This window comes from Halichoerus grypus, chromosome 7 (genome assembly GCF_964656455.1).
Source record: "Halichoerus grypus chromosome 7, mHalGry1.hap1.1, whole genome shotgun sequence".
Taxonomy (NCBI): Eukaryota; Metazoa; Chordata; class Mammalia; order Carnivora; family Phocidae; genus Halichoerus; species Halichoerus grypus.
The window spans coordinates 52,147,827-52,164,877 of NC_135718.1; the positions used below are offsets into that span (position 1 = coordinate 52,147,827).

At 38.6% G+C, this 17,051-nt stretch overlaps 1 protein-coding gene across 21 annotated transcripts in view; it reads left to right on the forward strand.

The window, feature by feature from the left end:
* Window positions 1-17,051, forward strand: part of USP54 (ubiquitin specific peptidase 54) — a 121,369-nt gene that overhangs the window by 75,009 nt on the left and 29,309 nt on the right. For 16 of the 21 annotated variants that reach the window (XR_013449732.1, XM_036110297.2, XM_036110298.2 and 13 more), the window contains 8 exons: window positions 7,819-7,953; window positions 9,728-9,841; window positions 9,971-10,053; window positions 10,486-10,591; window positions 10,704-10,850; window positions 12,285-12,434; window positions 14,036-14,204; window positions 15,796-15,966. Coding sequence is in view for 20 of the 21 variants with exons in the window: in XM_036110297.2 (XP_035966190.1) it covers window positions 7,819-7,953; window positions 9,728-9,841; window positions 9,971-10,053; window positions 10,486-10,591; window positions 10,704-10,850; window positions 12,285-12,434; window positions 14,036-14,204; window positions 15,796-15,966 (1,075 nt within the window). In the remaining variant the exon portion in view is untranslated. Of the gene's footprint in view, window positions 1-1,553; window positions 1,639-7,818; window positions 7,954-9,727; window positions 9,842-9,970; window positions 10,054-10,485; window positions 10,592-10,703; window positions 10,851-12,284; window positions 12,435-14,035; window positions 14,205-15,795; window positions 15,967-17,051 lie in introns of those variants that run through there. The other 5 variants (XM_078077568.1, XM_078077567.1, XM_078077569.1 and 2 more) reach the window with 3 other exon arrangements.

The following is a 17,051-nucleotide window of genomic DNA, read 5'->3' on the forward strand; positions in this document are numbered from 1 at the left end:
AATGCCTTTACTGTTGGTCTTATGTGAACAACTTTTATATAATATTTTTGCTTTTTCTTCTGCTCTCCGAATGTTTGTCAGTATTTTTGTGCCTTGTGACCATCACCAGGTACCGTAGTATATGTTGTATCCAGAGCTTATAATTGCTTTTTGGTGGTTTATACACAATATTTAGGCTAATCCATTTCTTTTGGTTCTGTAAAATGTACTGTTTTTTTTTTAATGTTACTTGATACTAAGTTCCTAAAGTAATTTCAGCCTTCAAATCTTGCATGCAAATTATTAATGATGGCTTTCATTAAAAAGAATTTGTGTCAGTGTGTCTTTCTTCTTACTGTGAACCGCAATGCCTTTCAACACTGATTTAGCAAACAGAAGCGATTTGTATGCTTATTGCCCTGTTCCTTCTGAATATACAAATTTATTCCCATCTAGTGTTACTAAAAGATATTTCCTAACCTGAACTGTTGTCATGCCTATAGCCTAGAGCTCTTATTTATTATTCATATTGAATCTGCCCTTTTGCCCCCAGCCCCCAGGGTATGATTTTACTTTGGTGTTGGCTTATTTATTTATCTCTGTCCAGGGGAGGAAATCCGTCCTCTGTACTTAGTATGCCACAAAGATTTCGTTCTCCTTCCAGGGATTGTACTAGAGGCTTTGCAGTTTGCCAAGATGTAGGACAGAGTGTTTTTTGTTATAGGCAAAGAAGAATGCTTCATTGATTAAATTCAACAAATCTTCTCAATTAGTGATTTTTCTTTTAAGAATGCTAGTACAAGGCATCAAAGCCAGGAATGTTGGTAATGCTGAGGGTAGGTGGGGAGGAAATAGGTTTTTGTGTATAAGGTGTTGTGTAATGTAAGTCTGTATTTGTAGAGCAGTAAGAATGTTTGAAAGGGGCAGGAAAATCTGTGTTCTGTTGATAACCCACCTGTTAATTGGGGGGATACTTGAGAGTTCAGAGAATAAATACCTCAATATATTTTTAAGTAGCTGTTCCTCTATTGGGTATTGAAGCTTAAGCACAGGGAGTAAAGTAATATGGGAAATTACTCATTGTTCATTATCAGTCCAATCCTTTTTTTTTTTGTAGATAATTGGAATAGAAGGTTCTTCATTGTCCTATAGTCATGGCCAGTATCAGAGAAGAGTAAATCCATTATGCTGGACTATTTAAACCAGGAAATTAGATTTCTAATATGTTCACTGGAAATTTTAGCTAGTAATAAACAGCCCTCACGTGAAGAAGCTGTATCCCTATGTCTAATGCAAATATCATCTACTTGAGTTGAACTTCTTTGTTTTGCTTATCTATGGGATATGAGCATATGTGTGTGGCCTTTTGGTTAACCTTTCTTAGTCTTGAAGTCCTATTAGGCTGTACCAAAATATTCTCAACTAATTTAACCATTGACATAACTTGGATAGTATAAAGTTGAGTCTTTTATCCTTTTTAAAATTTGGAGTTTAGAATTTTACATGATATTCAAATAGAGGGGTGTGGCTGCAAGGAAAAACATAGTAGATCATCATGATTCTTTCCTTTCCAGAGTTTATGGCAGAACCTGAAACTTATACAATCTCAAAATCTTTGTGCATGTCCAGAAGGGTCCCCCTTTTCATTTCCCCTGTGGGGTAAGTGGTTATGGTATTGATTCTCAAAATTTGATTTAAATACTGTTGGTTATCTCTAAGGTCCTGCATTTTTTATCTTGACAAAAATTAGCAAGTTGACTATTATATTTTGTAAAACCTCACCATTGGTTTGTGATTTCCCACTAAAAGCAATACCATCCTCTGGTGGAATTTAGCCTGTCTCTGTTCTATGGCTCTCTGTCCAGTGTCTTGAAGTCTTGGTATTTCTTTCTGTGTCTCTGTCTTTGTGTGTATATGGGTGTCTGTCTCTTTTGCACTGGTAACAGGAATGAGGGTGATAGGTAGCTTATGATGGTGTTTAACTTCACCACTGCAAGTCTACAAAGTGTTGGGTTATGAACTCAAAGAGTGCAAATAAAGCCCTAAACTCATGGGGAGAGACGGTATTGATAACTGAATTTACTTAAAAGGACTGATATAGGATATGCAGATAATTTTCTAATCATGAAGTCCAGAGAAGGTAGGTATTTTTAGACATAAGGTTAAGGAATCCCAGTGGAGAAACTAGCCAGCTGTTCTCTGCCTTCTCCAGTGTTGAAGTAAGAGTTTCTATTAAACTGACTGGATATTTGATAATATTGAAGAATTACTATTACCCTTTTCTAAGTCTGGTAATTATATTATGGTTATGTTTTAAACAAAAAGAGTTCTTATTTTTTAGAGACATACCCTGAAATGTTTACAGATGAATAATGTCTGGCATTTGATTCAAAATGACCTGGGAATGGGGTAAGTGGGTGGGTTGTATATATGAAATGAGATTGGCCACAGGCTGATAATTGTTGAAGATAGATAATAGGTACATGGGAGTTTGTTGTGGTATTTTGTCTACTCAGTATGTTTGAGATTTTCTGCAATAAAATGTTAAAAATCCAATGTTACTGTTTTGGGTGCCAAAATGGCAAACATTTATATGTTCTTTCCCCTCTTGAAAGAGAATGTTCGAGATTGTTTTGAACACATAAAACTAGTGAATAGTTCTCTTTTCCAGTAGTCCTCAAGGAGTAGTAGCTCCTTTATCTTTCTTTCAGAGGGTTGTTTTTACAAACAGGCTTCATTGGCCACATTCAGGTTTACAAGTTACTTAAGTCTCTGATTTCCAGGAGATGTGGAGAAAAGGAGTGATTATGAGAGCCAAAATGATGAGAGATTTGGGAAGCCCAGATCAAGAAGAGAAAACCTAAGAACTGAGTTAGTAGCAGTGCATAAAGTGTGTCATGCCTTTGCAAAGTTATTCTTGGACACCCTTCAGGGATGAGTTGGACTGCTAACTTTCCAAAAACCAAGAGTCCATAAAGCATCAAATTTAGTCATGGCCTTTCTCCTGACCCTCATCTTCTCTACTCATGACTTCTTTTAGATGCAAGGCTAGAAAGTCCTGAGAGAGAAATAAATAGCTGTTCCCCGCCTAAAGACAAAAGTCTGTGTTTTAGGGGGAAAAAAACTTAAGCAACAGCTGCATTTGTAGATGCCAAAGCACAAAGACTTTCTGTCTTTATGGCACTTTTTTCTTATTTACATGTTTTTACTAATCCAAATAATTATGTGCTCATGTGGGTAGAATTGTTTGCTCCATGATCCAAGAGAAATGGGTGGGGAAGCACCTGCTTTTAGTCATTAAAGTCTTAATGCTTTTGCACTGCATCCAAGAAAATAGTTAACAGACAAAAAGTAATTTGCGTTTTCCTGAGAATGAAAAGGAAGACCTCTTTGGTTTCACTTTGTGAAGAAGAGCAGAGAGAAACCTCAAAGGTGGGTTTTCTCTGTTTATTGAAATGAAACCATCATGGTCCCCATAGGGAAAAATAATTCCTGGGTTTTGGTTCTTCCTGCCCTTTCTCACTCCCTGCCACAGAACTCAGCAATTGGAAGAATACCAGTTTTTGTTCCTTATTGGTGCTACCACCTGTTCTTATTGCTGAACTAAATGTTCTTGGCTTTCTTTGGTGTGAACAGGATCTCCCTCTGGGAAAGGTGGGAGGAGGGTGAAAATGGGAACAGGAGGAGGCCCGTTCCAGCCCTTGTGCTCATGTGAGAGGGACACACAGGGGTTAGTGTGCTGCCCTAACAGAGGGGCTTTGTGCTACAGCTTCTTACAGAGCTGCAGCTCCACAGATGCATGCTGGGAGAGCTCCGGCTGCTTCATCCCTGGTACACTTGCTTTTTCCTAACAATAGCAGAGCAAGACTGATAATAATAGTTACAATAAAATAAAGAAGATGCAGGCATTCTGAATACATTCAGATACTCATTGTGTGTGGAGAAAGTTGCCTGTAATTAAGAGATGAGAAAAGAGTATAGTTTGGAGACATTGATGACACCAGACACAAGTCAGATCTGTTATTGCATATCCATTGTGCATGTAAGCAGAGCTCTGACTTTAGGTCTTTCCCTTTCTGTGCTGAAACCTTTCTTATATAGTCATGGGAAATCTGCCTCTCCTAAATAAGAGCAACAGAAAGAGAAAAGATTGGTCCTTCCTACCCAGATTTCAGAGACTAGGGAGGTAGCTCAAAGTAGATGCATTTCTGACCCAAGGTCAGTAGCAGACAGGCTTCTTAGTAACCTAAAAATATAATGACAATAATAATAATAATAATAACAACAACAACAATGGCAGCTAATACTTAGATAGCACTTATACAGCCAGGCATTAGTCTAAGGTATAGAGATATAGATAATTCATTTAATCCATAAATAACCCTAGGAGGTAAGTACTATTACTAATCCTCTTTTAAAAGAGGAAGCTGAAGCCTAGAGAAGTTAAGTAACTTTTCTAAGGTCACAGAGATGGTAGATAATAGGACTGAGATTTTGAACCCAGATAGTCTGGTTCCAGAGTCCATGCTCTTAACTATTACTCTATACCATCTCTCATGGAGTCCTGTCCTTTCTCAAGCAGGGTCATCTGAACCACAGAACACAGAACATAACTTGAGTGACTATTTTAATTCTCTCTGGATAATAACATAACTACTGCATGCCTAGGAGAGATGTTAGTTCCTTAGGAATTGTTGATGCCTTAGAGTATTAGGGCTTAATTCTTGAGGGAACTCAGTTGAGAAGGACTAAAGGGGCTGTAGTTTGCAAATATCACATTTGTACACAACTGTCCTGGAACTAATTTCGCATTGGTTTGTTTTGAAACCAGTTTTGAGCTCTGCACAAAGGACCAAACCTCATCCATCCCATGCTCTAGAGATAGAGCTTTTGTTAGCAGTAATATCTTAGCATTAACAGTTGAGAAGAATAGCAAGTTGGGAGGTTACAGTGGTCACTTAGTGTTTTCAGTTGTCAAACCACTATTTGTAGAAGCAGTCACTACTTCTTGGGCCACTTTTTCCTTTGTTTCTCTGTTCCTCTGTTTCAGAATCCTATAGGTCACTTGGTGTAGATATCCAATTGTCCTCTGAGAATGTTTAACTATGGTCCTAGACCGTTCCTTTTGGTCTAGTTTAAGGGTCACTAATAGTGAAGGTCCTGCCTTGCCTTTCCCTGATCTTAAATATATTTGTGAAAAATGTCTAGGTTAATCCAAAATAACTTGGAGTACTTATAATAGATTTCCCCCAGCTCCTAGCTTATAAAATAATACTAAATATGTATTATTTAGTACTGTCTCCACATTGTATGGAATTCTTTGTAGGAAATAATAGTAGGATATGTAGCAAATTGTTCTTGAGCTGCTTTTGGGATAGATGTTCAATGTGTATGAGGAAGAACAGTGCTAGTAAGAGAGTAGAATGAGGAAAAAACAGTTCTAACTTGAAATTAGCAGAATGAGGTTTAATTCCATTTTGCTTTAACCAGTTATATTACCTTAAGAAAAATTCTCAACTTTTCTGGGTGATTCTTTATCTGCTTTAAAAAAAGAGGGACTAGGGATACCTGGGTGGCTCAGTTGGTTAAGCATCTGACTCTTGATCTCAGCTCAGGTCTTGATCTATGGGTCGCGGGTTCAGGCCCTGTGTTGGGCTCCCCAATGGGCATGGAGCCTACTTAAAAAAAAGGAGGGGACTTAATAATATCTTAATAAGATCTACCCATATCACATCATTCATTCATTCATTCATTCATCCAAAACAAGTTATCGGTTGCCCTCTATATGCCAGTACCCTTCTAGGTGCTGGGAATAATATAGCAGGGAATTAAAGGGCAAAAATTTTCTGTCCTCACACTTAAATTCTAGAGAGTATAGTCAGACAGTAAATAAGTAAAATACATGGTATTAAAGATGATAATAAGTGCCACAGAGAAAAATAAAACAGGTGGGGGTGGAAGGTTTGGGGAAGAGGGGGTGGAGCTTGCAATTTTAAATAGAGTGATCAGGGGGTGCCTGGGTGGCTCAGTTGGTTAAGCGTCTGCCTTTGGCTCAGGTCATGATCCCAGAGTCCTGGGATCAAGTCTGCATTGCGCTCCTTGCTCAGTGGGGAACCTGCTTTTCCCTCTGCCTGCCATTCCCCCTGCTTGTGCTCTCTCTCTTTTTTCGACAAATAAAATCTAAAAAAGAAAGAAAGGAAGAAAGAGAGAGAGAGAAAAAAAAAAGAAAGAAAAAGAAAGAAAGAAAAAAAAAGAATGATCAGGAAATACTATATAGTGAGGGTAATATTTGGATAAAATTCTGAAGAGCGAGTGACTGAGCTGCTGATAGTTCAAGTAAGATGAGGACCAAGAATTGACCATTCTAGGTTGGTAAGGCCTCCTATTCTTAGATCACATAAGTAGGTTTATAAAATGGTGTTATTTCTAGTCTCATTAGTAAGTCTGAAAAATAACCATGGGGTTTTTTTTATGTGAAGAAATTACTAACAAGAATTTCAAGTGAGTGACATTCTTTGGTGTGTTGATATGTAACTATCGTTGAATTTATTGTTTATCTGGGTGGTTTAGTGAGGATTTGGGCCACGTGATGTCAAAGGATCATATTCTAGTTTTTGTGGGGAAGGTCCAATACCACTTGAGAAGGACTCATCAAGCCAGGTGCCACTTGTTGCCACTCTTTGTTTCCATTCTCTGGAGGTCACATTCATCATTGTTTTAGATCAGGCAAAGATGGAGAAGATAGATACATTTAATTACACCAAAATTAAAAAACTGCTCCACATAAAAGACATTAGAAGACTGGAAGAAGATATTTGCCACAAGTCATATTTTTAAAAGACTCAGAAAAACTAAGTGTAGTTAGAAAGACTCAAATTAACCAGTCTGAGTGTATTTATTAATTGCTGACAAGGATATGGGGAAATTTATTTATATTCATTTATTGGTGGAAGTAAAAGTTGAGATAGCCTCTTTATAATGGCAAAAAATTAGAGACTGCCAAAATGTCCGTCAATAAAGAAATGGATAAATAGATGTCGTATGGGCACCTGATAAAATACAACACATCAGGGAAAAGGGATGAACCGTGTGTGTGTGTGTGTGTGTGTGTGTATAAATTATGGATAGATCTCAAAAATAATGCTGAATTTAAAAAAGTAAAAGTCAGTGTGATGCTTTGTATATAAACAAAAAATATACATAAAAGTATCTATGTATGATTAAAGGATACACACACACACACACATACACAAATACACAGGTATTAAAAAACAGAAGATTGTGCAACAAACTCATGATAGTGAGTGCCTGGTAGAGAGTGGGTGGTCTTAAATGGGACTTCATCTGTAGATTTGAAATAAACATGATGGAATGTTTATTTCTGGGTATTAGACAAGTAGGTCTTTGTTATATTATTCTTTGTCCTTTGAGTAATTCTAAATTAAGAGAAGGGGGCCAAGTTTCATAGGATGAGCCCCAGAGAATTATTTACCAAATGATTTATATATAATTTGTCCTTATTTACTGTGGATCTTCTACCTCTATATCAGAGGAAATGAGGTAACCCTATATTAATTAATGACAGTGGTCTCTCCTAATGTGTTCTTGATGATATCACAGTCAGATGGAAGAGCAAGGATCCTTACTAGCACAGATCATGCTCCTTATTCTGACTCTTGATTTTTTACTTTTTTGTTACTAACTACAAGCATATCAACTCATGGGAAGTACATTTGGTTCCATTGTCAAAAGCATGGAGATGCTAGCTTGACAGACTGGGATGTGTAGAAGCTTAATAACAACACTGCTTTTTTCCCTTGTCTAACCTCTTCCCTGCAGGGAATCTTTAACCAGTTTCAGTGTAGTAGCGAAAAAGTGCTTCCATCTGACACTCTCCGCAGTGCTCTGGCAAAGACTTTCCAGGATGAACAGCGTTTCCAGCTGGGAATTATGGATGATGCTGCAGAGTGCTTTGTAAGTGTTGGCCTCTGGCCCTTTTTGATATGGGGTGAGACTGTTGATGATTTCCATCAAGGACTGGGTACTTTACTGTAGTGTTTAGTCTGCCCTAGTATCTACAATTAGGACTAGGAATTTCCCTAGTTTTTCAGAGCTCTAGGGTGTCTGTTAATGAAGTAGGAATTGCATAATGGGTTTATTCTTTTTCCTTCAGGCTTAGAGTAGTTTTGTGCTTGCCATTGCATAAAACAGTGGGTCTCGCCTTCAGAGGAGACAGGGCTCATTAAAATACAAATTGCTGTGTCCCATTCCCTTGAGTTTCTGATTCAGTAGGTCTGGATTGGGGCCCAAGAATATCTAGCTCTAACAAGTTTCCAGGTGATGCTAATACTGATGCTGCTGGTCTGGGGACCACCTTACTTTGTGCACTCCTGCATGACTAATGATAATTAAACAGAGAATAACTGAGTCCCTAACACAAGTGTAATGTGCTGTTTAGGTAGCTACATTGTTCCCAGTGACTTTTAGTAGAAGACTGTTCTGAACTCTGGGTTCTATCCATCAACCTTCAAAAGACTCTCTGTGCATCCATTAAAAAAATCTGAGAGTGGGGTGCGTGGGTGGCTCAGTTGGTTAAGCGACTGCCTTTGGCTCAGGTCATGATCCTGGAGTCCCAGGATGGAGTCCCGCATCGGGCTCCCTGCTCAGCAGGGAGTCTGCTTCTCCCTCTGACCCTCCCCCCCTCTCATGTGCGCTCTCTCTCTCTCAAATAAATAAATAAAATCTTAAAAAAAAAAAAATCTGAGAGTGATCTATATTCCATTACAGGGTAAAATGTCACCAAAATCAGAGGTACTCCTGAGAAACTGGATCACTTACATATTGCTGGTGGGAACGTAAAATGGTATAGCCACTCTGGAAAACAGTTTGGCAGTTTCTTAAAAAACTAAACTTAAAAATTATCATATGGTTCAGCAGTTGCATTCCTGGACATGTATCTCGTATCCCAGAGAAATGAAAACTTAAGTTCATACCTGTCCATGAATGTTCATAGAATCTTTATTTGTAATAGCTCCAGATTGGAAACAACACAAATTCCTTAAATGGTAAATAGTGAAACAAACTTTGGTATTTCCATACCATGGAATACTATGCAGTAATAAAAAGAATTTACACATCAACTTGAATGGATCTAAAAGGAATTATGCTGAGCGAAAAAACATAGTATCAAAAGGTTATATACCTACCATATGCTCCCATTTATATAATATTCCTGAAATAACAAGCTTATAGAGATAAGAGAACAGATTAGTGGTTGCTAGGTGTCAGGGTTGGAATTGGGTGGGTAAGGCTATAAAGGAATAATGTGAGGGAACCTTGTGATAGAACAGTTTTATATCTTGATTGCAGTGGTTGTTATATGACTCTATACATGTAAGAAAATTGCATAGAGTTACACACACAAATAAATGTATGTAAAACTGGTGAAATCTAAATAAACTCTGTAGACTATATTGATGTCCGTTTCTTGGTGTGGTTATCGTACTATAGTTATGCAAGATGTTACCATTGGAGGAAACTGGGTGAAGGGTACATGGACTTCCTATACCATTTTTTTGAAACTTCCTGTGAACTTATAATTATTCAAATTAAACAGTTTTTTTTTAAAAAGTAGAGGTATTCTTACCTTCCAAGAGGATTACTCTTTCTCTGAGTAAACTGCCTACCAATGTGTGCATTTTTCTATTACGTATCACTGATAATACTGCTTTTGTTCTTTCCCTATTAGGAAAACCTCCTGATGAGAATTCACTTCCACATTGCTGATGAAACCAAAGAGGATATATGTACTGCCCAACACTGCATCTCCCACCAGAAATTTGCAATGACATTGTTTGAACAGGTGAACCTTATCTCTGTCTACATCACTTCTTCTTCAAGAACACTTTATGCTGGGCTGTGGGGTGTTAGATGGGTGCTAAAACAACTAATGACTGTGGCTGCTTGGTTTTGCTTTTTTACCTGGGCCCAGTGTGTGTGTACTAGCTGTGGTGCCACTTCTGATCCGCTGCCTTTCATCCAGATGGTGCATTACATCTCCACTACTTCCCTTTGGTGAGTCTTAAAGGGTTCTCTGTTTGTACTCTTAGGTACTCCTTAAATGGTTGAGTTTTCACTGACGGCATCCAAATAGCTTATATTTTTATTGTTAAGACTATGCTGTATTGTAGGAACTGAGAACAATAACTTCAAAGTAACCTTTGTTCTTCTTCCCTCCTCTCCCAACCATCTCCTTTTCTTAGGTTCAGTTCTGGTCAGCAAGGTGGGAGGTGAAATGGGGATTCTATAAGCTTTGGATTTTGGGACAGGCAGAGGCGTTCATTGTGTTTGGGACACTGAAGCTGGTCAGGGCAAGGGGCTTTGATATAGTGGGCAGAAGAAGAAAATCAAACATGTGAGTTAAGAGTTTGTATGAATAATCTATTTGATTTAGTTATAACTCTGGGTAACTCCTACCATCATTCCCTTCCATTCCCTATCTTGAAGCAATCAGGCTATTTGTATGCTGGAAAGGCGAGAAAAACCCTCACCAAGCATGTTTGGTGAGCTGCTGCAAAATGCCAGCACCATGGGAGATCTGCGGAACTGTCCGGTGAGTTAAGTCAGGGATAAGGTTCAGAGTGGGGAAGGGAGCCCTAGGATTAGTGGAATTGAGGCAGAGCCAGTGGGAAACATCTCAAACTAGTCTTATATTTGTATTTCAGAGCAACTGTGGAGAAAGGATTCGGATTCGCCGTGTATTGATGAATGCTCCACAGATTATCACAATCGGGCTGGTATGGGACTCAGATCACTCCGACTTGGCAGAGGATGTCATTCACAGCCTGGGTACCTGCCTTAAGCTGGGTGATGTGAGTATTAGTTACCTTTATCTCTGACTTAGAGTTCTTGTGTCTTAGTATTGCTTAAGGGCAGTGAACACTAAACACAAAGGTATATCCTAGATGACAAATATTACAGAGTTTTGGACAAATATACTAGTTATATGTGTACACATACATGTGCATGCATGTACCTGTTCACATACCTCCTTTGGGTAGGTGGCAAAGGCTTTTTAGAAAAAATGGGATGACATTGGTCTTGAAAGACAGGATGGGCAGAGCTTTGCTACTGATAAAAATAAAGCAATTTACAGAGTTACTGTGTGCCCTACTCATTGTTTGTTTATACCGGTGTAGAGTGGGGAAGTGTTTTCAACCACAGGTGGTAATAAAGTCAAAGAAGTGAGCAATCCTGACTAGAGCTGCTATGGCAGGTGGAGGGGTAAAAGTTGGTGACCTGAGTTTTACAATATAGAATTTACAGTGAGGAACCAATGTCTGTTGAGAAGGTAATGAAGTAGCTTGGAAGAGAATTAGTGGTTTAGTGGTTTTCTGTGCATCTATTCAGAGAGATAGGTAAAAAGACTTTAAGCCTGGGGTCCTTAACCTTATCAGTTCCATATCTATACCTAGTATAGGTACAGCCAGGGTTTTCCTTCAGTTCAAGAGAAGAACCAGAAATTCTGTGGTTTCCTTTCTACTGGTTTCTTTCTCTTACAGTCCTGTGACTAAGGAGATCTCTTGTCATTCTTTAATGTCACTAAGCCACAACTGAGAATAAATGAACTATCTGGGATCTTATTTTAGGTCTCCTTGCCAAGGAATCTCTGACATGAGTAGGTTATACACCATTAAATCTCCTTTTTCTAAATTTCTGTAGTCTACGTCTCCTGTATTGTTCTAGTTTTGTTTTATTTTTATGATGATTTTCTCATTCAAATAAGTTTCTCAAGGCAAATATCCTTTTTGTCAAATTTTTTTGTATGTCTCTTAGAACCTATGGCAGTGCTAGACATGCACGAATTGAAATGCTGATAACCAGCATGGTGGTATTGCTCCTCCTAAGGGCATTTTTACCCCTTAGTTAGGGTCTCAGCAGGAAATTTGTATTTGTGCACCAGTTGATAAGTAACTTTTGAAACCTGAGTGTTTTGTTTTTGTTTTGTTTTGTGTTTTTCAACTTTCTGGGCTCCTCTTATGGTAAGCACCAGCAATAAAATATTATTGAAAGTATGAAGAAACATCACCACCTTTTCAGTTTACTGGCCACTATCTGTCTTGCTTTTCCTTACATTTTGTCCTTTTAGGTTCATTTCTGATGATTAATATGGACTAGGGAAAATTTCAGACTGAAGAGTGGAGAAACAAGTCAGTACCTTAATAAGAAATGATGGAGTCTGCTGAGAGATGATGTGAGAGGGTTGAGTATGTGACTGTCTTTTCCATTCTCTTTTTTCCCCACAGCTGTTTTTCAGAGTGACAGATGACCGGGCCAAGCAGTCTGAACTGTACTTAGTAGGAATGATCTGTTACTATGGCAAACATTACTCTACATTCTTTTTCCAAACAAAGATCCGCAAATGGATGTATTTTGATGATGCTCATGTCAAGGAGGTAGGAATATTCAAGCCCTTCTTAAAGTGTTTGGTGACTGCAACAAAAAACTAAGGATAATTTCTTATCTTCTTTTCTTCAGTGTCTATTTTCATAATTTTGCTGTCTGTTTACCTATCTATCTATTGAATTTACGGGAGTGTCAGTCTTATCTTCTCCAAGTAGATGGCAAGTTCCTCAAAGATAGGATCGATATATTTTCTGTTGTTTTCTCTGAATCTTCTCACCATGCAGTCAGCACAGGTCTGTGTTTATAGTTGACAAAGTGTGTTTTTTTAAAAATGTATTAATTGGTTGATTTGAGTGAGGACAGTTTAATGCTTCAAATTAGGTTAGAAGGTTAGCATGAAGTTCAGAACTTCAAACTTGGAATCATCAGTGGGTCATCCTTTGTCCCAGAGCTGCTATCAGTTATTCTCTGATTGTTACCTCCCTGAAGTGCCTTAACATGTTTTGGGGATAGTGTAGAAAAAAAAAACAACGGGGCTATGAGGATATTTAAAGCTGGAACCTTGTTACTATCTAAATCACAGTCTGTGACTGAAGCAGTTAAGGTGATCTGCATGAGTTTGGAAGCTTCTTGAGATAAGATTAGCAGCTAGGAGACTCCTGACTATAATTTATACCAATCCATGGACATTAAGCAGTGTCTTCTACAAATAGTAAAGTCTGTCAAATTTCCTGATTGTCTATCTCTTTTTTGCTGTTGTAGTTTTGGACAATTTATATGAATTCCTTGAGCTTTAGCATTTTTATTTGAAAAATAATACTTGCCTTATAAGATATTAAATAAGATTTGTATGTAAAAAGGATATTTGTTTTAGTTAAAATAATAACTTAGTTATAAATTTACTGAACATCTATTATGAAATAAGCACTGTGCTCGTTCAGTTCTTAAGAGCACACCATCTCAGAATGTGACTGGTTCAAGTTTAAGAGAGCGGGTGAGTTTAGGGATTTGATTGGATTGTTGTTTCCACGGCTCTTCTGTCACTCTTTTCCACTGCTTTGGCAGTGCTGAATCCACCTCAAAGCTAAGGCCGAGGTTCAGCTGTCTATTCTAAGCAGTTTGACATTTTATGTCCTGCCATGTGTGAACTCTGAAATGGAATGTCATTTATTCTAAGGCAGTCTGTGAGAGAGTTTCTGCCTCCTCTTTAGCTTCATAAAAGTGATTTTAATATTTAGGCGAAAATTATATAATTTATAGAATGATAGAATTGCAGATTTCAAGTAAGGGCTTTAATCTGAAAATAAATTGATCAGCAAGGCGGCTGAAGTCCCCTCACATAGCATATTCACCTTTGAGGACTTTTATTTATATTTCACAACTGAATTGATGTTTCACAGGAATAAAAGTAATTTTATTCATCATTCCTACCTCTTACAGGGTTTTACTGCTTTCTAAAAGGATTTAACAACAACCAAAAAAGATTTAAAAAAAATTTATGAAATTTAGGTCTAAGGTCTCTTTTGTGGTCTCTTTACCCAATTGTTGTCTTTTTATCTTATTTTCTTTAGAAAAACCAAGTAGGAAGATATGTTTTGAATTGTGGATATGAAGTATAACCATTATGTTCTTCTGATTGTTTCTGGTTCAGATTGGGCCTAAATGGAAGGATGTGGTGACCAAATGCATCAAGGGGCATTATCAGCCTTTGCTACTGCTTTATGCAGACCCCCAGGGTACCCCAGTGTCCACCCAGGACCTGCCTCCCCAAGTTGAGTTCCAGTCATACAGCAGGACGTGCTATGATAGTGAAGATTCAGGTGAGCAGTCTAGCTCTTTACCGAATCCTTCTCCCTTCCAATGTGGCCATTGGACAGTTAGGACTCACACTTAATCATGAGCCTAGCACATAGCCTAGCTTGTAGAAAGAGGATCCATTAGAGATGGAAAGAAGTGCCAACTCGTGCTGAAGCCCAAGGTGTGCCAGGCTTTGTTTCCTTTGGCCTTCAAGAGTGTATTGTCTGTCACCTGGCCCTGATTCAAAAGTGAGAGGGCAATTAGGTTGATTTAGCCTGAAGTGATAAGTTTATGAGGGAGACTCCGTGTTTAACCTTCTAATAATGGTAAGATGACTGATTCTTACTATCAATTTAACAGTGACTTCACTGAATTGTTAAGACCAAGAAAAATTATACTTACTACAAAACTAGTCATTTTGTTTGGGATAAGAGATTTTTGTTTTAAAATGCCAAGTGTAGTAGCAGTATTCCTCAGCCCATGAATCAGTTTTTCATTTCTTTTTTTGCAATTAATTGTTTGCAACTTAAATCATGTTTTCCTGTAGAAACTTAAATCATGTTTTCCTGTAGAAACAATTTGCAGCCTGATGGCTAAAGTCTCAGGTTAGCTCATAGAGGCATATATTAGAAATATAACCCTAATGGTTTTGGCTTGATTTCTGAAAAGGGGGAAAAAGAAATATTCTTTTCCTCTTCTAGATCTAGGACTGTCCCGGAGTATAATCTTGAAGGAGAAGACGCTTGTCTTTGGAATTTTTTCCCTCCCTTTTGTGCCTCCCTCCTGCTTGGCACCTGGTGTTCTTCCCAACCATGTACCTACCCAGACCTGCTCTACTTTTTCTCCCTTCAATCAAACGCCCATTTCCACTTTTGTGCTTATCTCAGCAAGTTGTTCAGAGAAAAGTAGTCTGATTGAACTAATTTACTCTAAAGTGTAAATAACAGTCCTGGGGCACCTGATGGCTCAGTCATTAAGTGTCTGCCTTCGGCTCAGGTCATGATCCCGGGGTCCTGGGTTCAAGCCCCACATCAGGCTCCTTACTCAGTGGGAGGCCTGCTTGCTTCTCCCTCTCCCACTCCCCCTGCTTGTGTTCCCTCTCTTGCTGTCTCTCTCTCTCTGTCAGATAAAATCTTAATAAATAAATAAATAACAGCCCCATAATTTCTCAGATATATTAAAAATGCTTACAATGTCAATTAAATTTTTTAAAGTGACATTTTTGGCAGTATAGGAGAAAAATTATGGGATGGGAAGCAACTGGTTATGTATGCCAGGTCGGCCTGGGACTCTCCATCTAAATAGATCTTATTTTTCACTTTTTCCTTTCTTCCACTTTTCCCCATAGGTTTTCTAAAAGCCCCACAGTTTTTCACAGTGGCAGGCAAAGTGAGGGCTTCAGCAAGGTAGGGGCAGGAGTGGGAGGAATTGTTTGTGTGTCTGGGTTATCTGGAAGTTGGGTGTTGGGAAGAATGGCTCTGGTATATCCTTCTCACCCTTCCATCTAGGAAGTTCTTGACTTATGGACCTTTGTTGCCATCCAACTCTTTGCCTTCTCTCTATCACTGTCCTCTCTTTCCTTACTTTTGCATATGTGTCTCCTCCTTCCCTTAGGGAGGGAGCCCTCCATCTCAAGTGACACTCGAACAGATTCCTCAACGGAGAGCTATCCCTACAAACACTCCCACCATGAGTCTGTGGTCAGTCACTTCTCTTCTGATTCTCAGGGGACAGTCATCTATAATGTGGAGAATGATTCCACGTCTCAGAGCAGTCGGGACACAGGTAGGGAGTTATACAGTGGACCCTGCTTGCTTGATTCAGTTCCTGCATAGAGATTCTTCCAGGAAAAAGAAACTGGGGCAAGTCAGAAATGTTTGTCATTCAAAGGGAGAAAGGCACAGAACTTGGGTAATTGGGTGGGATGAAAAGAAGCAACACAACTCTGAATGAACGATGATATTCCATTGCACATATTCCTATCAACACCAGCATATCAATAAGGATGATTGTAATGTGATTATTGATGTGATTGCTTATTCAAAAATCTGCTTTTTGTTCCTGTTATATTTTTGATCCCTGTCTTTCTCATAGTGTCCCAAAAAACCTTTGTGGTCTTGTACCTCATCATGTTTTCATGCTAGGCTTTATCCCAAGTGGAGGGCTTTGAGAGAAGGGGCATATTTATGGGCATGGGACACTTGCTCATCACCTTGCTGGGCTTCCTGAAGGACAGAAAAGCAAAAGAAAGAAAGCTAGCCTGTTTGTTATTGTGAGTTCCATGCAGAGAACATTCTTGAGCTGTTCTGTTCGTCTGTAGGAAAATGTGCCTGTTGTCAGTGGAAGAAATCAGTACAGGACATGAAAGGAAGAACAGTGAGTGACTCACTGCTGAGATGGAAAGTTTATCACCTAACCCATAGAACAGTGCCCATACTCTTAGAGACTTGGGAATTAGTGAGCTCATGGCTTCAGATTGGTGGTTCCTACTCTGTGCTTGACTACTTTTTTAAAGTTTTTATTTAAATTCCAGTTGTTAACATACAGTATAATATTAGTTTCAGGTGTACAATATAATGATTCAGCACTTGTCGTACAACACCCGGTGCCCATCACAATGAGTGGCACTCCTTAATCCCCATCACCTATTTCACCCATCCTCTCACCCACCTCCCCTCTGGTAACCATCAGTTTGTTCTCTTCAGTTAAGACTCTATTTCTTGCTGTGCCTCTTTCTTTCTTTCCCCCTTTGCTCATTTGTTTTGTTTCTTAAATTCCACATATAAGTGAAATCATATGGTATTTGTCTTTCTCTGACTGACTTATTTCATTTAGCATAATACTGTCTGTTTCCATCCATGTTGTTGCAA